This window comes from Falco peregrinus, chromosome 2, assembly GCF_023634155.1.
Source record: "Falco peregrinus isolate bFalPer1 chromosome 2, bFalPer1.pri, whole genome shotgun sequence".
Classification (NCBI taxonomy): Eukaryota; Metazoa; Chordata; class Aves; order Falconiformes; family Falconidae; genus Falco; species Falco peregrinus.
In genome coordinates this window covers 54,475,226-54,500,624 of record NC_073722.1, presented here as the reverse complement: position 1 = coordinate 54,500,624, position 25,399 = coordinate 54,475,226, and the positions used below count along the sequence as shown (strand labels likewise).

The 25,399-nt window shown below is 39.6% G+C and overlaps 1 protein-coding gene across 2 annotated transcripts in view; it reads left to right on the top strand.

Annotated features, from left to right (window-relative positions):
• The first annotated feature begins 639 nt into the window (after positions 1–639).
• FBXL5 (F-box and leucine rich repeat protein 5) overlaps positions 640–25,399 on the top strand; it is a 35,679-nt gene continuing 10,919 nt past the window's right edge. The window contains exons 1-9 of one of the 2 annotated variants that reach the window (XM_055798117.1): positions 640–801; positions 13,015–13,230; positions 15,102–15,197; positions 15,988–16,171; positions 18,452–18,634; positions 20,950–21,075; positions 22,065–22,213; positions 22,413–22,495; positions 24,174–24,896. In XM_055798117.1, the coding sequence (XP_055654092.1) occupies positions 676–801; positions 13,015–13,230; positions 15,102–15,197; positions 15,988–16,171; positions 18,452–18,634; positions 20,950–21,075; positions 22,065–22,213; positions 22,413–22,495; positions 24,174–24,896 (1,886 nt within the window). In that variant the 5' untranslated portion in view covers positions 640–675. The remainder of the gene's footprint in view (positions 802–13,014; positions 13,231–15,101; positions 15,198–15,987; positions 16,172–18,451; positions 18,635–20,949; positions 21,076–22,064; positions 22,214–22,412; positions 22,496–24,173; positions 24,897–25,399) is intronic. The other variant, XM_055798118.1, reaches the window with a different exon arrangement.

The window sequence follows — 25,399 nt, the reverse complement described above, 5'->3', positions numbered from 1 at the left end:
TCCACCTCACCACCTGTCTGGCAGTTACACCTTTTGTAGAAGAGTTGTGTAACCTCAGGTCTGATAAGCAAGTCTTTTTTTTAATCGCTGAGTGTCAAAGGCTGATGTTCCTGCTCGTTCTGTCTTGGATGTTACACACAAGCAGCATTTAACGCTGCTGATTTGGCACAAACCCTGGGAACAGCCGGTCACACATTCCCGGCGGCTCCAGCCTGGTTTGGGGCACATCACGCGCCTTCCCTCGCAAACACCAGGTCCACAGCGGACACTGCTCTTCACACTGCCATCCCCTCAGTTTATCTGGATGCAGTGAGTTTTCTTCACGTAAACGCACAATTCTCAATTCCTTCCGATTTAAGGCGCAAACGCCGCTGCGCCCCCGGCGTGCCCAGTCACCTGGTGGGCCTCGGGCCCGCCACCACGGGCCGCGGCCATGCCCCGGGTGCTGCCCGCCCGCCCCCGGGACTTTGCAGGGCTGGGCTCTGAGCGCTGCCGGCCGCGCACAACGGCGGGGCGGCCGCGCTCGCCGTGCCAGCCCGGTGCCGCCCGGGGCCAGGCCGCCGCCGCCCGCGGGAGGGGTGGGGGCGCCGCGCATGCTCGCGGGGCGGCTGCCGTCACGCGGCGCTGGGGCCGGCGGGGCGCCCTCCGCGGCGCAGCCGCGCATGCGCGGGGCGGATGTTACCGCCGCCGTTAGCGCCGCGGCTCTATGGGGAGAACATGGCTCCTTTCCCTGAGGAGGTGGATGTTTTCTCGGCTCCGCACTGGCGGATGAAGCAGCTCGTGGGGCTCTACTGCGACAAGGTAGCGGGCAGGGACGGCCTCCGCCCCGCTCCCCGGCGGCGGGAGGGAGGGTCTGGGGAGTGCGCAGCTGTCAGCGCCCCGCCGCCCCGGCCCCGGCCCCGCCGGCAACTTCTCCTCACCGCTGCTGCGGGGCTCCCGGGCTCCGGCCCTTCCGCCGCGGGCAGCGGGGCCGGCGGGGCCGCCTTCCCGCCGCGCCCCACGCCCCGCTCGGCCCCCTCAGAGCCAGGACGGGGCTCCCCTGCCTTCTGGTGCCCCAGCGGGGCTGCGCGCCGGCCCCCTCTGGGCGTCCTGCTCCCTTCGGCTGGGGGGAGCGGCGCTCCCCGGCGGGGACCACGCCTTCCCGCCGCCTCCCCTCGCCGGGCCGCGGGGAAGGGGCCGCCGGCCCTCCCCCCCCCCCCCGGGCTGGCTGCCCGCCCCGGGGCTGGGGAGGGGGCTGCGGGGCCAGCAGCCGCCGCTACGGCGGGCGGCCCCGGGCCGCGGCGGGGCCGTGGTGCCGAGGGGCGCGGCGTGGTGGGCAGGCAGCGCGTCCCGCCGCCTTCTGTAACTAACCGGTGTCGGCCAGGGGCCGATGCTGCGCGTAGTTCTCGCTGGGAGGCTGCGAGCCGCTGTGTGCGCGTTTGTGTGCGCAGTGTTTAACTGTTGAGTAGCTTAAAAGATACCCTGAGTAGGTTTTCTTCTAATTTGTTTCGTATATATGTAATTTTACTCGTGGACAAAAGTAATTTTTATTCTTGCATCAGAGTAGTTGGTGATCAAGGCCGATGTGTCACCTGAAAGGCAAACTTTGCAGCAGCAGCTCTGGGCACGATGGAAGGGCTTTGGGCAAACACTTCAATGCCAGCACTGGCACTGAAAGAAGTAGTGCCTCCCATCTCTGGGCTTGGAGGGCTGTTTGGAGAACCAGATTGGCTAACAGACATTTAAAAGGAGGGTGAAGTTACCTGGGAGACACTATGACAGCTTACTGCTTGCTGCCAACGGGATGGGGGAGTTCTTGCTTGCTTCCCCTGTGTTCCACAGGCCACCTTGTACTGCTGGGGGGGTCACCAGGTCCCTTTGTGTGAGCCTGTTCAGTTTGCTAACTGGGTAGAGAAAATGTGAGCGTTTTTTTGCTGGGTTAGGTAACTGAACAGGCTGAGCAGAGGGTCTGGGGAGAGGGAGGAGAAAGTGAGACCTTGTGTCTTTTCACTTTGCCTTTTATCTGTGAGTGCATTTGCAGTGAAGTTTATTTTTTTTAATCTGCGGCAGCATGAAAACTTGTGATAACAAGTGGATTTTACATGAAGGGAAACAAACAACTAGGACTTTTCTTCCCCCTGCCCATAGCAACTGTATTAGCATATTGTCAACAACAGCTGAACAGGTTTTGTTTGAACCTCCGGATACTGTTTTGTTGTTAGAGAGGCATTTCTGCCACTTTTATTGAGCCTCCCACAAAGTTTTGGCCAGTTTTACTGTGACTTGATAAAAATGAAACTGCCTGTGCAGGAATGATCGGTTTTCCTAAATATTGCAAATTTGATTAAAATTACACAGTTTGTAATGATCATAATCTCTTATTTTCTCAAAAAATTTATACAGGAGTTTGCTTACTACTTCTTTCTTTTGAACAAGTGCAAGCATGAATGAACGACACTTTCTTCAAAGTATTTAATCCGGCATCCTTTAACCCTGTTTGAGAATTTGGAGACTCTGCCTGACCAATGACCTTTGTATTGGAGTAATGCTTGCTTTGCATCAGAGAAGACTCTGAACTGTTTGACTTTCCTTCTTGTGTGATTGAGATGCTGTAATTAGATAAGACTGTAGTTCTGCTTACGTGGCAATTATAATCTCTAAAGCCATGCTCTTTATAAATTTATTTCGTCCTTGAGGGGTCTTTAATTTTGTGAATTATGTGTTACCTGTTATTCCTCATGTTCCTTGTATGCTGTAATATAGCTGCTGAATATAGTGGCTGAATTTACTAAATTCCCCCAAATGTTAGCGAGGGTAAAATGGATGCATCCATGCTTTCCTTTTCAGGGGAACAACTATAATATTACTGATGGGTAATGTGTAGGTACTTAAATAATCCATTAGGACAGAGACACACAGTTTGTTTTGTTTTTCCAGGACTTGATGTGAGACAGAACAGTGAATCAGGCATTTAAGATGTTTGGTGCATTAGGAAAGTTATCCTACTTTTTTAACTGTTGCTAGCAGAGATCCCACTGTACGTTTGCTGCATTCTCAAATGGCATTTTTACCTGCGTTGTACACAGTGCCCTGGACTTGGATAATAATAACTAAAATTGTGTTTAGTAAGGAAATCCACAAAGTTACCAAATCTGTTGCCTACTCTAAAGTAGATTCTCTTAAGTCCTCAGAGCATGTACCCCCCTGTAGGCAGTGGAGTGCTACAGCAGACAGTCTTTATAGTTAAAATGTTTTTCCTAATGCCTGACGTCATCTTTGCTACAAACAGAGCAAATGCTGTTTTCTTATCTCTAGTGAACCATTCTTCGTTTTCAGAAAGATCTTGTGCTGATTTGCAGATTGTAGCCATGTCTTCCATCTTTTTACCTGTTTTCTGGCCTAAGCAAACTGATTAATTGCATTTCATCGTGTGGGTCGTGCTTTCTGCACCTCAGTGTACTTGTTGCTTTTGTCAGGACTCAGCTGCCACTCTGTAACTGTTTAAGCTGTCTAACTGCTGCTGTTAGGTCTGTGTGCCTTTCTTGCTCCCATCAGCACTTGAAGTGATTCACAAAGGCTCTTAGCTGGCAGAAAACATTTTTTTTTTTTTTTTTTTGAAGCAGGGTAGTTTTTCTGCTGATGTAGTGCTGCCAGCAAGCACTGGTCAGATGAGTGTTGAAGCCAATGTGAGGCGGAGGGTGGGACTGTGACAGCCAGCAACTAGATTGGCTTAAACTACTGTGAAACCTCAGCCTAATTATGTCTGTGTTTTCCTGAAATCTGTTGTGCAAAACTGAACACTGTTGATGTTGAGTAGAGCAGATGTGTTTTGGATGTGGTGTTCTGCAGTCTTTTTTTTTTTTTTTTTTAAACAGCAGCATACTTGCTTTGTGCTTCTCTGAGGACTGATACTCAAATTTCCCTTCATATTTTTCATTGGACTTTTATCCTGCATGTGGAAATATGCACTTGTCCAAGTCAGCATGTCGATGTCCAATAGAAGCTGTTTCTGTTGTCGCATTATGATCGTGTGTTTCCTGCAGTCAGTGTGCTACTTGTGTATTACCAGCTTTCCTGCTTTACTAGCAGTGGCTGAAAGCATCGTATCTCTCATGAGGCAGCACAGATTTCAACTAATCGTGTATTGAAAATACCATTGTGGTTTGGGTGGAAGCTTGGTCCTATGGCTTGAGCACTGTTTGCAAGTGCTTGAGCTACCCTACCATCTCCTGTGGACTGTATTAGTTTGCTGTAAGGCAAAACAGTATGAAGAACCTTAGAGAAATCATGATCTCTAACATGTATTGTCTTTGTCTTTGGTTATCTTATCAAAAGGAAATCACATTCTTTTTTTCTAAACAAATCTGTGCTGGCCGATTGTTACTTATCAGCTTCAAGATCAGGGTTACTCAAGCAGCAGACTCTGGTCTAGATACGCATTGCAATTAAATTTTGGCTGGGCCTTCCCCAGAGATAAGACACCTGGTACAGGATTTCAAACTTCCTGCTGTCCTGTGGAGTTGTTGCAGCCAAAGAATGTTTCCAATCTTTGTGTTATAGCATTACTCAGCAAATTTAGGCTGCTTTAGGTAAAGGAATAGGAAAAATTGTGCTTTAAATGCTGTAATGCAGTTATCAGTGATGAGTGATGTGTTCTCATGTCTGTCAGCCTCTCAAAACTGATTGAGTGTATCTAACAGCTAGCTGCTGTTGGAAGAGTTAATTGTTGATATCCTCTGTGCTTGTCTGGCCCCTTGATGAGCAGCTAGTTCATGTAGTGCACTGAAGCAAGAGGTGATTCAGTAAAACTGGCTCGCTAGGAGGTCAAACAAGCTCCAGAAACAGGTTGACAGTATTGGAAGAGGGAACAGGATTCTTAACCATCGCAGAAGTAAACTGCTGCTTTAATCGCTCAGCTTTATTGTAAAACCTTTGGGTGCTGGATCAAAGCCATCTAAGGACCTTCTTCTGTTTGCCTGACTTGAGTCTTCTGTGATCTCATCTTTCTACAAAAGATCTCTGCAGTTATTTCTCATGGTTCAATAATTACTTTGGCTAGTTTTTCCAGGAAATTCAGATCAATTTTGTCATGTCTGCTGACTTGAATACATTGAACTTGTATAAATATTTAACTTGTATTTTTCTTTTTTAGCTTATGCTTCTGACTCCTTGTTAAAAATTAATTGCCATAAATATTTTTTGCAATTAATTCTGTTATGAAGCCTTTAACAGACGATATTTAATTTTGCTGTTCTCATCTCTGCCTTTCCTGTTAAATAGTTGAATTAAAGTATCCCTTTTCTTCTTCTAACTAAGTATAATAGTCTTTTTTGCTGTTTTTCTGTGTCCTCTGCCATCCTCGTTTGAAGTCTAAGGCTGTTCTGTTCTACTTACCTGCAGTGGAAATTTCTTGGTTATTTTGATAGGATTTTTTTCAAAACTCCATATAGCTAAAAAGTTCCTTCCTTTATTTCCTAATAATAGTTTCTTTTGATAACTTGCATTTCTCTTTAACTTTTGTGTCTTTCAGCATTGCGCTTCAGTTGTTCTTCTTCCTTGCAAGCTTTGGCCTCTGCTAAAGAGAATGAATTGGTTTAATCTGTTAAATTTGTGATGTTCTTATAATAAGAATATTGCAGATGAACCATTTTAGGATGAAAAATACTCCCAAATTAAGTTGAATTGATGTTGTAAAGTGTTGGGCAGGGAATTATATGACCACGTTATGATTACACGTTTTGTGGCAGCAAGGGGGACTGAAATCTGAAAAACTAGAAAAAAATTATCAACATTCTGACTTTCTATTTATTTCAAAGTCAAGTATTTTTCAGTTAATGTCCTTGAGAACAGAAAATTACTGTTCCATGAAGATGTCTCTTTTTGGTTTTAGCCAACAAATGTTAAAGCTTTCATTCTGCCTTTGAAATCCTTTTTCAGTATTTCAGTACCCTGCCATTCATTTTCCACTGCTGCTTTAAATATATTTGTGTTGATTTTGAAATCCATAGTATTTGGTTATTACCAGTTGACATTTTGTATCATTGAGCACTTACCTTCACCTATGTTTAGTATGAATAAACTCAGGATGCTTAGTGTTAATAAGTATGCAAACGATGGGCTACAGTGCAGGTAGAAGACAGAAGGAAATCAAACCTCCTCATTAGCATCCAGAGATAGGTGAGCAGTTTGCTGTCCATGCCTCTAACTATTCCATCAGAAACTCTACCAGTCATCTTTCCATCTTAGCTTCTGGATGCTGAATAGTTTAGTAACTTCTTGCTATACCTGTTGGGAAATGACAGCTTTGAATTCATTTTTCATGCAGAAGAATATTTTGAAGATGAATCTGGAAGTGACAATGTGTTTTAAATATCTTCATTTTAAAGCAAGTGTGTTTTAAGTGAAGTGCCAAAGGAGGTCTGAAATGGGAGACAACAGTGATAAAACATGTTTGGAGTTTAAGTGAGGCTTTTCAGACCAGCACAGGAATTTTGCTCCTTTTTTCAGGATGCTTTTAGCTCATGTTGCCACCTCAAACCTTCTCACCATTTCTTTATCTCATGTATGGCGGTACACCCATTTTTTCTTGCCTATCAGATGCTTTGCCATTTTGTCTTTTTTTTTTTTTTTTCCTTCACAAGAAAAACCTGAGGGGTATCTTCTTATGCCAGACACAGGAGCTGGTTTTTTTTTCACAAGTTATTGCTTAGCACCTATTTTTGCCCTCAAATTGTAGGAAAAAAGTTTTCTGTTCACCCTTCACATATTGATCTGATGTTTGTCCTCTCTTCCAGTCCGCCCTGGAGAGCAGTAATAACCCACCTTTGCCCTTCCCTGCTTTAAGCAATGGCAGTTTATTCTCTCCTACTCTCTGGCACTAAAAAAAAACCACCACCAAAAAACCCCACCACAAACCCCCCCGAAGAAACAGATGCCTTCTAAAGCTAGAGACTGTAATTAATGTGTATTGGTGTTCAAACAGGTTTATGCAGTTATATTAAGATATGCTTTAACTGATCAAATAGACCATATGTTGTAATTCTTGAGGTACTTGGCTTTTTATTTTTGTAGTTAGTGCCCAAGATGGATTGTGGTGAATTTTTCCAGTGCCCAACATCAGTGGTGTTAGGAAATTGCAGTGAGACTGGTTCCGAGAAGCAAAGGTATTGCTATGCTTGTAGTTTGTGAGTTATTGCTGTAGGAGAGTGGAGAGGAGCCTTGAGGCTGCTATTCCACTCTTGAGACTTCAGAAATGTCCTGACAGAAGGCCAAAAGGCCAGGTCTCAGCAGGAACCTATCTCTGTGAGGATGTAAGGCTGGAGAGGAGTCTTGTATCTGTGCCCATCTAGAATGTATATGAGAAATGCTGTGGCACAGATACCTAAATAACAGCATCACTGCAAGTGTTCATCATCCATCATGTTTTTATTTGAGGTCCTTGTATTTCATATCCTTACGAGATTTTTCTTGAATGTTTTTTGGGTTAATCTCCACAGATCTGGTGACAGCCTGTATCTCTTTGTCCCTGATAGACTACTTACTGAAGCCACAGGGTGGAGGAGGGTTAGCTGATTTTACCGGTGCTTCCTGAGCTGTGCTTTCTGCCACGGTCCTCAAGGGAGCCTGACACTTGTAGCAATTACGTCACTGAAAATCTTGGTGCAGTCGTTCCTGTGTTGTTGTTTATATCTCTCTGTGAAAAGTCCTTCATGGTTCAAAACTGAACTACAGGTGTTCATTAGACAAAATTGACTACTTATGTAGTACGAGAGTGATATGAAAGACCCTAATAAAAATGAAAACACAGCAGTTTGTTTCCACCTCCACTGTGCGCTTATGCTTGCCATTTATCAGCTTGACCTTAGCCTTTCAAAACAGAGAGTACAAGATTGTACCTGCCCTGTTGCCTATGCTCTTTGGGGGGGTGGGGTGTGGGTGGCAAAAAAAAAAAAGTGCCTTAATGTTTGGGGTTGGTTTTTTCTCTTTGGTTTTGGTGTGGTTTTTTTTTTTTTTTGAAAGACTATGAAAAGATTTCAGTTAAGCTGCAAAGCAACTGATGAGATGACATAGAGGACAGGATTATATAGAGAAGATGACAGACAGATGGGCATTTGAAAGTTTTGGATTTCTTGTTGGGTTCTGCTAGATCTGTCCTTCCTGCCTGCCTTACTAATTACTATCATTTTGGGTTGACCCACAGCCAAGAAAAGCACCCAGGGTAGAAAACCTGTATGCTCTGATTCAAGGCTTCATACATCCAAACAGCTGGAGTGTGAAGCAGTTTAGCTAATTCTCGTTAATATTCACCTTATATACTTCTACGTAAAGAGCAGGCCAAGTTGCAGGTGATAGTGAGGAGTGTCATCCTTTTTGCTAGGCTACCTTGGCACTATAGTTCTTTCTTGGGAACAATACAAAATTAATTTGTGGATTCCTAAATAAGACATTGCACGTAACTGGGTGTCATTGCAGGCTGTCGGTCAGCCTAGCACACTGACCAGGTGAAAAATTAACCCATTAAAAAGGTGCAGCTTCTTACTGGATCGGTACACCAAATGGGTTAATCTTGCAGCTGTGTAATTGCTAGAGCATATTCCAGGGAAGTGGTAGGATTATACAGCTGGAAGGAGGGGCAGGGCTGCTGCTTCTGGGTGTTTCCTCCTCTATCCTTACCCCCTAATTTAAAGCAGATTAAGTATAACATGAAACTGCATGCTCTCCATGTTGACACAGGCACACCTTTTGCTGGTCTTTGTCCCTTCCATTTTCTTGCTTACAGAACTGAGATATCTGCAGAGTTCAAGTTCCTGTCCTTTGAATTTTAGTGCTATTGCGTATGCAGACACGATACCTACAAATCTAAGAGTGAAGAGCTGTAGCTAGCTAGTAATGCCATGCTGCTTCCCCCCCGCCGGTACTATTCTGGTCCAAAAATGTTAAGGTTTTTTAGTCAATGGTCTGCCGGCTCCATAATGAAAAATACATTTTTAAATGAGTTTTAAATCCGCTGTGATAACTAGTGGTAGAAACCTAGGTTTTTTATATATATATACATATAATATTTACAATATCAAATTACTATATTAAATAATGTTAAAATACTATATTTTTATTTCACTTCAGTGTTAATCGGCTGCTTGTATAGGTCTTAATGAGCTCAGTGGTTGCACATGGAAAGCATAATATATAGGAATGACCTATCAAAAATGTTACTTGTGATGATACATGAAAATGAAGGAAAAAATTGCTTTCCATTTTTTTTACATGCCAAACTGAATTTTTAGGGTTAGTGGTTATTCAGAAGTTAAGAGGTGCTGATGGTGAAAACCTTCACTTGAAATAAAGCAGTTTGTGAATTTGCAGCCACTTTTAACTTCTTTAACCTTGTCATGCTGTTACTTGGAATAGGTTTGATAAGTTTTGCAACCTCGTGGTTCACTGCTGGCACCACGGTGGCCTTTGGATTGTTGATGTGCCTTCCCCAGTTGAAATGTATTTTTTTTTTTTTTAAATAAGGGTTTAATAAATAAAGTTAATATTGAATGTAACAGCTCCTGGCTACTTCTAGAGTATGCGTGCATCAGCCAAAAGTCTCTGAAGTGTTTCAGATGGAATTTGCAGGGCAGTTCACTGTCTGTTGTTTGGCCTGTTGCTGAGGATGTTGGGATTACGTTTAATTCTTAGATTTCATGAGGCTTCAGGAGGCAGGACAGTTTCTCATGTGGTACTGTTCCTCAGTTAGAGTTTGCATTCCAAAGAAGAACAGTTGTGCTGTACTTACAATTGCTTAAGCATGTCTTCAAAAGTCAGAAAGCTCCCAGGTATTTCTAACACCTATGGCTGTGATAATCACATTAGCATAGTGTGTTTTAAGCCTGGTCAGGGATCACACATGCACTGTGTTTTGTACTTTTGACCAGTCAGCAAATATGTTTAATACAGTCCATTTTCTCTTCTTTGCCATTCTCTTGGGATTCTGTGTCTGAGTCTGGGTGATGGTGGTTTTCTTTTCCACTGCTAAACTCCTGCACTAGTTTTCCTTGTGTAAAGCTGGTGAAAAGTGTACCTCAGAGTGGAGCAGCTGCTGTCTGTTAATGGTCTTGGTCCTGGCCATAAGACTTCATCAGTCTTGGTAATGAAATTACAAATCTGACCGAGTGACTTTGTTGCTAGGCTACCTGTCCTCTGAAAAGCCAGTTTTTTTCTCAGCTTCAGCTAACCTTTTTAAAGTACAAATTTCTGATTCAAGTACAGTCATTAAACTTCAATATCCTCTCCATAGTTCCTAATCTCCTGGATATCTGCTGGAAGCCTCAGTAGCAGAGGTGAATATGCAAGCGTTTCATGTTATAGTGGCTTATATAACAACACATTTGTAACAGGAATTCTTAAATTGCATGTACAAATGGATTCTTTATTTATTCCAGATTTGTGGGTGTTAATAGGTAGGTTCAACGGAAGCTTTTGGGTACTGAAAATTTCAAACTTTGAATGAGGAGGATGAGAAGATGCAATTTTGTATCAGGACCAGTTCTGTGGGGATTTTTAAGCTGAACAGCAGAGTAGAGTAGTTTTGTTTAACCTTACCGTTACACACATCAGCAGCCTTGTTTACATTTTTACATCTATCAAAATGCCAAGCATTTGGGAGCAAATGGCATTCTTGGGGAAAAGGGTATTTGGGGACTGACTTCATGTATTGTGGATCTTTATGGGTAGTTATGGGTAGAATGAACAATTTTGAGACCTTGATGAAGAGAATTGCTACTTTAGAAACCAAACTGCACCATTATTGAGGTCTGAATCACAAATAGCTGGAGGTCAGGAGGCTATCCTGAAGAGGTTGTACCAATCTCCTGTGCTTGTTCAGACTTCTGTCTTTCAGTGTAGAAAGCCTAACCATTAGTTTCATGTAGTGCCACTGCTCTGTATATTGCATTCTCTGAGCTTAGCATAGGATAGAAATGGTCTTCAGAGCCACGATCTTTTCCCGTTTGTGATATGTACGTAACAGTGCATCACAAATACACTAATCTTTGTGGTCTAAAAGATACCGGGGGAAAAAACCCCAAACCAGCCCTTACCTTTGCCCTGTTTTCTTTCTCTGCTGAGGCTAAGTAAGTTTATTTTCCCATAATGACAGTAGTTTTGCTTGTATGTACAGCGTGTAATGTACAGTATGCACAGCAGACTTGGAGTTGCATAAGTACTTGGCAGATGTCCAGTGTGTTTTGGTTGCATTGCCAGTGGTTGCCAGGAAGTGGCAATGCAATGTCAGAATGAATAAGTACATTTGGGTTTTTTAAACAATAGAAATTTTAGATATCTTGATTCATGGTTGGTTTTGATGTATGCAAGTATTATGTATGAACATATGTCTCAGATTCCCGTTTCTAGTAGAATCCTTAGATTCCAGAATCTTTATAAACTAAAACACTTATGACTATTCCAGTGGCTTGTTTTCTGAATTAAAATATTTTTATTTTTAGAATGCTTGCTCTTGTATACTGCTGTAGGCTATGATTCCTGAAGCTGCACGTGGAATAAAACATAAGAATGGAAAAGAAATACTGTTTTTCAACGTTCACCAATTGGAAATGCAGTTTTAAAATATATTGTTGCTTATGTCGACTATACATATGTAAAAATGGCAGTACTGTGTTATCAGGAGCTCTGTGCTGTCTAGATTTTTTTCTTGTTTTCTGGTTCACGGTCCATTGGAGACCTTTTCCCACAGCTAGTGTAGCCTGTATTCACTTGTTAGGACTCAGCGTTCCTTGTGGATAATGTGTCCCTAAAGGTAGGCCCAGGGGCATCTGGTAATGGCTTCTTAGTTACTACTAAAATGTAGATCTGGGAAAGTGGCTAAGCCTTTCAGTTACCTGCCGGGATGGGGAGATTGCATTGTTTTCTACCAGGAAATCTTTCTACATTTGCTTATCTTGGTGTTTCACAAGATTTGTTTGTTGCTTAACACAACTTTGATTCTACTAGCTTCTTAAAGCTAGTGCTGTAAGTGCATTGTTCTCTCAAGGATGATCTTTAAAAAGTTAACACTACTTTCCTGTTTTCTTAAGCTCTGTTCCTTCATGTGGAATAAGACAGCTGCCTTCAGAATTTGTCTGATTAAATGTAGCATGCTTTTCTTTACAGTGTGCATTATTGTGTTTCTTATGCTTTGTTAAACTTCTGTAGCTATCATTAGTTATTTGCACTATTTGTAAAATTTTTAGCTTAATTTTTTTTTTCTTCAGAGCCTGTGATAGGAAATGCAGTTGTAGTTGCCACTGGAAATGAGGGAATTGTGCAATTAAATCCCTTACTTATACCTCATTCACAAAACACAACATTTTAGTAAAACTGCTCTGTTAACTTATTTTGGGGAGTTAACAGAATTCAGGTATGAATGGCTTAAGGTTTTAATGTAAGAGGAAACGTATACATGAAATGACCATGCATAATGAGTTTTTAAAAAAGTTTGAGGGGTTTATGTAGAATTTGTTGGTTCCTGTTAATAAAAATCGAATAAGTCAGTCATGAAGGTTAAAATAATCATGAATCCTGTGAATAAATAGTCATATTAATAGGGTTATCATATAAATATTTGTTAATCTGTAGTATTCAAATGCTAGTATTAATTCTACCCACTTCTGGAAGAAGTCGTATTAAATAATGGTGTAATGTACCAATTAGATAAACTATGTGAAAGTTACTATTCAAATACAATACCAGTTTATGTATTCCTATCTTGCATTTGAATCTCTGATTTTTATCTGTTAAGCTTGAACATTGAAATTAAAAGCATTCATTACTCTTAATGTTTGATGTCTTTGAAGCGAGTTGCATGAATTGCAAATTCAATTTTTATGTTTGCCAGTTTTCTGTATAAAACTGAAGGTTCTCAGCTTTTGTGTTGTAAGTAACAGGAACAATGATTAACTGGACCTAATACCTGTTCTAAGGATTTAACTTGACCTTGATGTGATTTTCATTAATTTCTTATTTTTTTTTTTAATGAGCTTTTCTTTCTTCTAGCTATCCAAGACCAACTTCTCCAACAACAATGACTTTCGGGCTCTTTTGCAGTCTCTTTATGCCACATTCAAGGAATTTAAAATGCATGAGCAGATTGAAAATGAGTGTATCATTGGTTTACTTCAGCAACGCAGCCGAACAGTGTACAATGTACACTCGGACAACAAACTCTCAGAGATGCTTAGCCTCTTTGAGAAAGGATTGAAGAATGTAAAGGTAAGCAGAGTGTAAGAAAGACTTGTCTTCTAAGGAAAACATGCTGTGATTATCTATTAGTTTGCCTCAACTTTCTTAATGCTCTACACAGACTAAGGAGGAAGAAGAAACATTTGTGGTTGTTTGATACAGTAGTGAAAATTTTCCAATCTGAAACACAAATTCTTTTGCCATTCATAGCAGTTACTAAAATTCTAGTAAAAGTTCTTTTCAGAGGTATATTTTGTGACAGAAGTCTATCACTGCATAATTGGAGGTATTTTGGAGAGACAACGTGGAATTTTCCAATACAAAGACTACTCTGCTAAATGGCCCAAACAATTTCTGACTGTACAAATGATGGTTTTTATTAATTTGTTAGGAAACCCAGGGTACCTTTTTTTTGTGGCACATAGCATTCTATTATTGTCACAAATGGAGATGATTACTGGACTTTAAAAAAAAAAAAAAAAGGCATTGTTTTATTCTGTTAGTGAGTCATGTACTACTTCCCGTAATCCGTTGCTCAGTAATGCTGTTGATGTTCCAGTCCTCAAGAAACTCTAAATGTTATTTCTCCAGCGGGCTTTTTCACAACTGAAACTTGTTAAATTCTTCTCCAGTAGAATCCTGCTTCAGTCAGTCCTGCCACGTCTTTCCTCTGGGGCACCCAACTTAACTCTCCCTTCCTGCACTCGTCTCCAGTAATTTGACGTACCATATTAACAGTTCTAGTATACATGGTCCATGATTTCCATAAGAGGAATATTAAATATGCAGTTACTTGATTCCATTTTAGTCTAATTCCATTTTTACAGCTGGTTTTGACCTGGGAATCCAGCAAATAACTTTTTTTTTTTTTTTTTTGTCCTCTGTGTGTATTAAACCTTGAAATTTGTCTTAAGTTGTTTCCATTGATGAATTGGAAAACGGAATGTGAAGGAGCGAGGAAATTTAATACTGGGCTTTGTGATACACTTCTCTAATAGGATGCTAGTGTACTCTTTTTAACTGTGGAAAAACATTTCTCTAGGTCTCCTTAGATACAGCAACTGTTTAACTTTTTTGAGTGTGGTTAGTTTAAATTAAACTTGATGGTATAAGCTTTTTACTGTGGTAGGGCTTCTTGATGTTGTAGAAGTTTGAAAAGAAAAACTTACAACATTTACTGTAAGAGCTATGAGGAACTTCAGTATGTTGCAATTACTGGGCAGACTCCAGAACCAGCTTCTTACTACTGGCACAGAGAATAAGTTAACACATTGATAGATGAGGTTGGTGTAACTTTAGTATTCAGAAATCAGTTACATCTTTATTTAAAAGTTCTTTCTATTTCCAAAGTAAATCTATAGAGCATGTCTGATAATAAATTCTGATTATAATTGGGAAGCTAAAGTTGAAAAATAACAGTGTAAAATGTGTGCAGTGGAAAGGTGAAGCGGAACTGCTATATCCTAGAATAATGATTTTTGGAAAATGTGCAAATACTTAGATCAGTCTGTAAGTTCTACTTTGTAAAAGTAGGAGTTTTGTAAAAATACAGTCAAAGTACTACTTTGAACTTTGAGTGAGACTTTAGATTGGCAGACTTCAGTCTTTGCTCCAAAGTAGAAATGTGATTAGACAAGTTAATTCATATCTGATAGCAGAATAAATTGGAATCGGGCAGGAAGGGAATAGTTTGTTCTGTCTAGTAACAGGCCGGTACAGACTGTCAGCTTGTCGTGAAACTTTGTAAGTGAACACATTCCTACCATGAAATAGAGTGAACATGCTGCATGCATGGGGAAGATATAACGGGCTCTACTTTGAAACACTGGCTTGTTTAACAGTTCAATCCTTGAATCAATGGACAAGATCAGGTAATAGTTAAATCTTTGCTTTCTTCTCAGAATGAATACGAACAGCTAAACTATGCAAAACAGCTGAAAGAGAGATTGGAAGCCTTTACCAGGGATTTCCTTCCTCATATGAAAGAGGAGGAGGAGGTAGGTAAAATTTTTCCTCAGATATTATGCTGATCTTCCTTGGAGTTTGGAATAACAGAAACAAAGGGCTTAGAGGTTCAGGGTTTTTTTCCCAGTTCTCTGGTTTTGTTACTTATACCAATTTGCGTTCAGGACTGTGGTGTCATTATTTTGTTTTCCGACTGCAAAGTGACACATTCTGAAACAGTGAGTATGTTGAAAATTCATGATGAAATTCTTGTCCTTTAAAAAATTGGTTAACAAAAGCTCACTGGGGTGGGTAGATATTTAAGGGGATGCCTACCAAAACTTAAAGGAAAAAGAGAAGTCTGTAAAGCAGTGCTTCATGACTCAAACTGACACTCCCAAACAGCCTCTGACCTATATTTGAAACATAGACTAGTACTGCCAGTCTGATGACTTATGGGTCTCCAAAAACTGGGAAGCATCTTCTAGAGAGAGTAAATCTTCTCTTGGACAGACTTCGGAAGTATTTTCTCATGGTTTTCTTCTTTGCCACTTTGCCTTCTATGTGAGTACCTCAAGAAGTTATATAGTTTAAGCAAATTTAATCACTTCCCTTTTCTGTTGGGGAAAACAGTTAAGCAGCTTGCCTGGGCCTGTGCGGTATCCATTGGCAAGCAGAGTGTTGGAACTCAACACTTCCATAGTCCTGTCCTTAGGTTCATTTAATGTATGACATGTTTTACTTGGAGAGAATTTGAAACAGGAAATTCTGCGTTGATAGGTCTTTGTAGCATTATCGACTATCTCTGTCAGCACCAGACTCTTCCTTTTTCCTTTGCTTTAGGTTTTTCAGCCAATGTTGATGGAATACTTTACTTACGAAGAACTGAAAGATATTAAGAAGAAAGTAATTGCACAGCACTGCTCGCAGAAGGAAGCTGCAGAATTAAGAGGTCTTAGTAAGTGGAATCAAGCAGAAGAGCTTCAGAAGGTCTTTAAGTATTCTGTGGATGAGAAAGCAGATCAAGGTGAAGCATCTAATTAAAGTTCAAGTAATTTTCAAACTGCAGTTTTTATCTAAAAAGCCACACCAGTGATATACCTAAAGTTACGTACAGGCAGATAAAATAGTTTTTATAAAATGGGAATTTCTTTAAACAGTTTTGAAACTTCAGAAGCTTTTTACTGTTTGATACAGGCTTCTTGACAGGTTGTAATATGTATATAGTACTTCACTGTTTACCTGTTCTCAACCTTCTTCCTCTCCCTTCCCATGATAATACTTGACGTAATTAATAGACAGAAATGAAAATTAACTCTACTTTCATACTTCCATTGAAATTATTTGAAGACCCTGTATTTAGTTCTTGGTTTTCAGGACTGCTTTGTAAGCTTTTTCTGTTGATGGTTTAGTAACACAGAACAGTTGGGTAACTAACAATATTTCAAATGAAAAGCAACTCTCCTTCCCCAGCTCTGCTACCTAACTTCCTTGGGCCTCTCCAGGAGTCAGAAAGGAAGAAGCTCTGTGTGTGGAGTAACACATGGGAATGCATCTGTGCAGCATACAGATAAAATGTTCTGGAAGTGGATAATTAACTTGTGTTCATCTGTAACTACCTTTCCTGATGAAACTTAGAATAAATGGATGACCACTAAAGTGCACTTCAGGCTTGTTTTATGACTGTTGAAGCTGCTTAAGTTGTACATTTTTATAGTTTTCACTCTTAACTAACAACAAAGAGTTGATGTATTGATGTACCAAAGTGTACACTGTACAGAAAATTGATGTATCAAAAGTGTAGTACTGGGGTGTGAGACTGATAAGTAGAGCAAGCCCTCATGAACTTTGTGGTGTTGATAAGATGTGGTACTCATTAGAAAAACTTGAAAAGCTGCTCTGTAATCAGATACTTTTTTTTTTTTTTTTATGAAACTTGACTTCTCTGAACTACTGAACTGGTCATTTTCTGCCCTCCAGGTGATGCCTTCAGAAAAGATCATGGTCCATGGTGTGAAATGCTATTGAGTCTGAACAGATGAATGTGACAGAAGCAGTCTTACAGCATTACTTGCTGTTAAGTCTAGTTGGAATAGCAGTTTTGTGACAGTAGTAACTGCAGTGGTTGTGTTCTAGACTTTAGGGAGAGAGATGTATGTGTCCTGCAACCGTTTCTTAAAAATGGAAGAAAATAACACATCTTGCAGCCCTGTGCAGTTTTAACTGCATTTTAGTGTGAAATACTCCGTAGTTTACCTGCAGTGACTTGCCAGGTGTATGAATAAATATATCGATTCATCAAGTGAAACTGCATTTAATTATATTTTTTAAAGTATCAATAGATTGTCACAGGGTAAAGTTTTCATTATACTCACTTTTGAAGCTGCTTTGGAAAAAGAAACTGGATGCATGTCTCACTGTGAAGTCTTACGTACTTCGTGTTGCAACTTTTAAAGTAAATACCTACTAATTTGTGAAACCTGCTATTTCTAAGGACTCCTGAAAACTATTTTAGAAACTTTTTTTCTCAAGTAAATTGTCCTTAAAGCATTAAAAATTCTCTTAAAACGGCAACCCCCCCACTAACTAAAGCACTGAATTTGTTCTTCTATATATGGTTTGCAGCTCTTTCTGTACTATGGAGGTAAGGGAGAGCTATTGGGGATGGTTCCTACTGCTGTCCATGGAAGTATTAATTACCATGGTCAAATTTTAGTCTCTAATCTAATGTTTAGTATTACTTTACAACCAGAATGGCTTGTCACCATTCCTAAGTTAAAATTAATTGTCTATGCTAGCAGTTAAAGCTAGAAATAAAATGGGAGGCAGCTGCAGAGTTAAGCATGGTCTTTGTGCAGTGTCCCAGTCAAGAGATTGAGTGCTTCCAGTGATGGTGGTCCCAGCTGGTAGATCCTGTGTGCTAGTACTGTTTCCTGAGAATGTGGCAAAGCAAGTGTGTATATATATAGTCTATGACAGAAGGCATTTCTTTAAAACATTTCATTTATAGTGGATACCGCTTTCATCTTGCTGTGGTTTAGTAGCAGCAGTTTACTTTTGTCCAGGGCTTTCTTGTATCATTGGGGGTCAGGGTTGGAAAAAACTACCCAGTTGAGAAAAACGCAAACAGAAAACTTGAGCTGATTGGTTCTGTGGTTTTTTTTTTTAGTCAAAATTATACCTATTTTTTTTAAACTCTTTTTTTTGACACACTTTTTTCATTGCCCTAGTCAAACTGTGAGTTCCACTACTGTTGCTTACAGCTGTGAGGCTGTGCTTCACTTAACACACTCTTTCTATATTTCAGAAACCGAAGTAACAGGGCACACCACAAATATTGCTAATCTTCCTCCTGAAGTAATGCTGACCATTTTCAGTTACCTTAACCCCCAAGAGTTATGTCAGTGTAGTCAAGTAAGCACTGAATGGTCACAGTTGGCTAAAACTGGATCTCTCTGGAAACATCTTTATCCTGTTCGCTGGGCCAGAGGTAAGTTAAAGTTAATTCTTCCTCCGAAAGTGTTGATTGTCAGAATTATCTAAGCCTATACCAAAACATTCTTTTTTATAGGCTTAGATATCATGTACAATGAACCTGGCAGCTGAGTGAGCTAGAAGGGTGTACCCTTCTGGCAACTGTAGTGCCCTGAAACTTGGTTAAATGTTAAAAAAACCCAAAACATACTTCCAAATTATGAATTAAGAAATTAAGAAACTAATAGTTGTCTTGGTTGTAACCCGTGAGTAGCTCTTGTATGCAAACTGTTGGTTAGTTTTATTGAGGTTGGTTTGCTTGTATGAATGCTAACAAGGATATTGACTAATACAACACCTTAATTAGAATCTAAGGGGGTTTGAATTATAAATACCGATGTTACAGCTATATCAGTGAAATTTTTGTTCCATTGGGTTGCTAGGTAGAAATAAAATACATAACTGCAGAATGGAAGTTTAAAACATGGAGTTTTAATACCTCCTCAGAATCTATTCTTTTTCTATTCAAACTTCCAAGAAAAGTGTATGTTAGTTTTCGTACTGATTCTTTAGATATATTATTTCAGTAACTTCTAAAGTAGTAAGGACTAAGTGGGTTTTTTTATACCTTCTCTTCCTCAAACTCCTGTTAATTAAAATTTCCTGCTGAGAAGTAACCTTTACAAAAGTACCTGTTGAAGTATACAAAGTACTCTATTCCAGTGAGGCCAGTTACAAGTCATGAGAATGTTTGTAGCTTTAAATATTTTATTTGTATTTGTCCATATTTATGTGACTATTAAATAATCACTGGAGTAGATCATTGCATGCTGCACAATGCTGCCATGTCAGTGTAGTTGAGTAACAAGGAGACAGTCTCTGCTGTTTAGTAAGCTGTATTTTATGTGTCTTTAAGAGAGAAAGCTAACAATATGTAACTTAAATTTTGAGATACATAAAAGCTAAAAATTTCTTTCTGGCTTCTAAAATCTGTACAAGGCAGACAGGAGTTAAATGACTTTTGGGTCTGAATTTTTTGGTTGGATAGATCTTAGTGAAAATCATAGTTTTGTTGCTGAGCTGCAAAAGACTGGGTAGAGAGCAGAGGTTTCGGAGTTCAAATTGTTAGATTTGTCTTGATAATTGAGTGCTATGCAAAAAAAATAATTGGCAACTGCTTAAAATGACTTATTCCTAAAACTGTTTTTGGCACAACAGGAAGCTATGACGTACTGTCTATACTACGACAGTTGTTTGTGCAGAAATGCTGTAAACTGGGTGGAAGCTTCTCAAATGGGATTTACTGCTGGAGGGGAACCCCATAAAACTAAAGATTTCATTAAATTTTTAACTTTTTCCCTCCTAATACAGAGAAGGCTTCTGAGGCTTTTTATGTATTATAAAGATGGGTTAAAGATGATGAGAAATGTTACTGGAACCTTTTGCTTCACAGCTGGTTGACAATCAATTAGGATTTCATTGTCACTGTGGTGCTCATATAAGAAACCTTTTTGCTTTAGGTACTGTTCCACAGGGGTTGCTCTTGGTTTGGGGATAACGGGATCCCCCGGCTAGTGAGAGCTGAATAAGGTGTTTCTGGTTTAAAGCAAATCTGCACTGAGGGAGGCAGTAGACGTGCTTACACCAAGCCCAACGCTATAATATACCCAAACTAAATTAATGCCCCCTTCAGGGAGTAGGGGTGCCCTACCAGGTAAAACAATGGAGCTGTTGCTGATGTTCATGATCATCCAGATGTTCTAAAAAATTGTCTATTGATTTGAGTCATATGTATGTTAATCGTGTATTGTATAGCTGTTGTAATTAGGCTCCTTCAGGAATTTGGGTTTCTTGACCCTGGAGTTGTTACGTCCAGTGACTACAACCAGGCCAATAAAATACATCCTGGTTGAATGTATATTTGTGAGATTCCAATGGAAAACAGAAATGTCTTAAACCAAGTGTTATACTAAAAGTTGATGGTTAATTTATCTACCAGAAAGAACTTCAGCACCTACACAGTCCAAATATCCTATATTTGGTGGTTGTTGTTGTTGTTGCAGTCATATTGGTCCCTCCTGAAGAAAATAAGGACAGCAGGCATGTCTCAGAACAGCATAATAGGCTCTTCCAAGAATCTTTTGAAGCTATAGATCAAAAAAAGTTATGTCGAGGTTCAGTCCAATCTTAGTTGAGATGAATGCAAAACTAATTTATATCTTTAAGTCAGGTCACAGTATATTGATAAGTTGTTATTACTATTTCCTGCAGTGACTAGGAGTTTCTTAACTTCTTTGTGCCTTCTCTTTTGGGGGGCTGGGGGGTGAGTAGGTGATTGGTATAGTGGTCCTGCAGCAGATCTTGAGACGGAACCTGATGAGGAATGGGTGAAAAATAGAAAAGATGAAAGTCGTGCTTTCCAGGAATGGGATGAAGATGCTGACATAGATGAATCTGGTAGGTAAATTCTGATTTTGTTGATTTGCTGCTGTGGCCTCCCCCCGCTCCCCACCCCCAGATGACATGGCTGTAAGAAGTATATGTATAAAATAGAGTATCTTCTGTAAAATAAGTTAAAAACCTAGGTTTTATCATAGTTGATACCAGTACTTTAAAATAATGACAGAAGCAATAGTACTGACATTCTGTCTAGATTAAATGCTTACTAAGCCAAGTAGATCTATACAGTAAAAAAGTGTTTGGGTTGTTTTGTCTTCTTAACTACTTAAGGTTCCTGAGATGAGTGTTCTTTTTCCCCATCTTCATCTCCTGACTTCCAGCTGGGCGGGGAAAAAAAAAGAGGAGAGTGGGGGCTGAAGAGGGGGAGAAGCAGGCAGTGGGTTTTAATGAGCTGAATTCATTCATCTAGGAGAGAGCAAACGTGAGTGCAGGCAGAAGAGTTATGGGGATGTGTCTGGATTTAAGGAGGAGGTAAAAGGTAGGCTTCATCTCTTCAGGAAGTTTGGATGAATCATTGTGCATCCTCATGCATTCTAGGCTTAATTTAAGATTTGTATTAATCTGTTATATCACAGGATATGAAATGCCCTGTGAGATAGTATTTCGGTGTATAAAGCAGGTCAGTGGAAACAGCTGCCCCAGACAGCCCTGAGCAGTACGTAATCTGTAGTAAATAATCTGTAGTAAATATTTCTCGAAGTCCTTCAATGATAATTTTCTCTTAAGACTCTTACTGTTTTTACTTGCCATTGGAGTTAAACTCTTCAGGACTGTCAGAAAGACAAGCAGATATTGTTTTAAAGATGAGGCTTAAGTAGTTTGTTGAGCTAAAACTCGGCACAAGTTTTATGCTTTGTTAAGCATAATTTATGCCTTGTTAAGCATTCTTTAGTTTTCTGGTGACTTGTTCGATGTAAGATGGCAATGTGAATTCCAAATGACATGAAGCATATTTTAAAGTCTTTCCCTTTGGTTTTATTTTGTAGAAGACGCAGCTGAAGATTCACTTGCCATTAATATAGCACAAATGGAAAAACGTTTACTTCATGGCTTAATTCATAATGTCCTCCCGCATGTAGGCTCCTCAGTGAAGACATTAGTATTGGCCTACAGTTCGGCAGTGTCTAGCAAAATGGTATGTAATTTGAAACTGCCTTTTAATAATTGTGGCTATGCAGCCTCTAATTAATAACTGATGTGCCAGAGTTTAAAATACTTGAGTAGTGAAAATGAGTTGCAGTTCAAGCAAATGTTAATTCGTATGTTGTCTCTTGACACTGTGTGCAGCCTTACTGGCTTGTGTCTTTACGGATTGTTTTCCTTTCCTTTTCCAGGTTAGACAGATCTTGGAGCTTTGCCCCAACTTGGAATATTTGGATCTCACTCAAACTGATATTTCAGATTCTGCATTTGAAAGGTTAGATAGCTGTTCTTTCATTAAAAAAAAATTTCAGTTTTTGAGGTGGGGGAGGGGAAACACTCAAACACGTCTTAGTCCGTTGCCAATATATAGAAATAGAAAAATCGCATTCAGGATTCACGTGTAACTAAGAACTAAACCGGAGTAACAAATCAATGAAATAGCAAGTGAAGCATGTAACTTTGTAATGTCCATTTCAAATGCTCTCTCTTCACTATTGGGTACGTATTACCTGTCAATGTGTAGCTAGCTCTTCATAACAATAATTGTGTTTTGTTCTAATATTAACAACTTGAAATTGTCCATAGACTTTGGAGAGCCAGTTATGGTAGGTCTCTTGGTCTGATGTAGCCAGTAGCGTTTGGTAGGCAAAGCTCTAAGACTTGGGTGTAGTAACTGTAGATTTCACAGTTTTACCAAAGCCTACAAAATTTCATTGATGTCAGTGGGGTGATGCGTGGATGCAGAGCCTGCACCAATGGGTCTTGTTGTGATACTGAAACTTAGTGGCTATTTCAGTATTCAACACTTTCAATCACACAGTACTCTCCAGTTTTATGTGTTAATGACACAGAAAACTTTACAGCGTGGATGCTTGTAACAGCACTGCAGCTTGTGCAGGAAGTTTTAATTGAAGTAAAAGCTTTATTTTTTGTGGCTCCGAAATCAAACTTAACGAGCTTTTGTCCATCTAAGGTTAAACTTACATTATTTGCCACTTCTTATATATCTGTATTTCTAACACCACAATTTGTAACTTGGCAGATTGCTTTGGCTTGTTGTAAATGTAAGTAATCACTTAGGGAAAATGATATTAACTAACTATGGATATATAAAGGTCACTTAAATCAGCTATAGACTTTTATAGCTAATAATGTAACAGTATTACTGTAGAAAATTACAATTTTCTCTTTCAGTTGAAAAAGATAAGGCTGAAGGGGTGAGGTTTTGTTAATGTGAAAAAGTCTCATTTCATTATTATCTCTAATCCTCACCACTTTCATGAAGTAATTAATACTGTACAAAGAATGTGTTTCAGGAATCCAGCTATTTTCTCTGAAAAAAATGTGAAATTACAGAGGATTTATGATTGTAGTACATTGATATTTCAATATGTATAAACAGCCAAACTTGAGAAACTCAAATACTAGAAATTATAACTACTAAAATACTTTGAATATTATGTCTCAGATGTATTTTTTGTGTGTGTGTGTATGTGTGTAAAACTTGCTAGTTCAGTAAGGTTTTTTTCAGCCTTCTGAGAAAGTAGCTAATGTCTAGTAACTTAGATGGCTGTTGGTAACTGCATTATACACAACAGAAGGTGTTTTTTGAGATTGTCACGTATGTATTTGGTGTTGGCAGTCTGATTTACTATTTAAAAACTTGTTTGATGTAGGGCAGATTTGAACTTCATTTAAGTTGTGTATATGGAAAAATACAGGTTGCTACTAATTCCTTATTTCATGTTTCTTTAGACACTTTTTCTAGGCATGTATTACAGTATTTGGAGTATCAAATTAACCTGTCAGGGGTCTAACTTCTGTGAATTCATACATGTATTTTACTTGTGAAATATTCTTTCGTATATTTAGCTGTAACATCTGTTTCTGAGCGAAACCTAAAAAAAACCCCTAACCAACCAACCAAACCACTTCTTTTCACCTGATTTCAGTTGGTCTTCAGTTGGTTATTGTCAAAATCTACGCCACCTTGATCTGTCTGGATGTGAGAAAATCACAGATGTGGCTATAGAGAGGATTTCCAGAGCACTGGGTATCATATCTACTCACCATACCAGAGGTATTCTGAAAAGCTGCAGAAACAGGAACGTTAAGATGCTGTGGAAAAACAGAGAGATTACTTTGCAGTCCAACAAGAAGTATAATTGTTTGCATGAAATCAACAATGAAAACCTAATTGAGGGAGGAGACAGCAAGCAGCATTGGACTAAACCTGACAGCTCAGAAAACTTTAATTCTGCTTATGTGTGGATGCTAGATGCGGATGACTTAGCTGACATTGAAGATGCTGCAGAGTGGAGACACAGAAATGTTGAAGGATTTTGTCTTATGGAACCAACATCCCATATTAATTGTTCTGCATCGTGCTACAGTAGAGAAATTTATGGATTAAGGACTAGAGGGTGGCAGCAGCACTGTGCTTCTACTGACTTGATTTACTGCGGTCACTCGTTTTGTTGTGCTGGGACAGCACTAAGAACTATTCGAGCACTTCCAGAGTCCTCTGCACTGTGTAAAAAAACAACAAGGACTAAGCAGTCAGAGAAAAAAGACTCTGCATACTCTGGGAGTGAAAAAACAGATGAAGAGACTGCACGAGTTCTTCAGTTTCTCAGTCTGTCTGGATGTTTCCAGATCACAGACCGTGCTCTCAGGTGAGGAGGCATTTTTTAACTATTTTACTGCAGTACATTTTTTTTCTGATTTTATTTGTTGGGTCCTTCTGGTGTGAATCTGCCTAGTTTCAATAGAAACATTTTTATTGAAGAAATTGGTAAGTTTTAAGGGGTCTTTGCATTTTAAAATATTTGTAGTACCAGACTTGAACTTTGTCTAGCTTTTCCTTTTGGGGGTTTTAAAAACCATAAAGTCTTCTAGGCATGTGCTCCAAAGTTAAATATTTTTGTGAATTTATTGTTCTAGGCAGTATTAATGCTGTTAGATTTGATCTTTAGTGATTTTATTAGTTCACTAATTTTTTCATTATGGCTGTCAGTTGCTTGAAACTTTATAAAACTGTAGTAACATCTCATTTATGTCTGGATAAGGACATAATTTATGGACAGGCTGGATTGATGGGCTGAGGCCAGCTGTGTGCGCTTCAACAAGGCTCAGTGCCGGGGCCTGCGCTGGGGTCACACCAACCCCACGCAGCGCT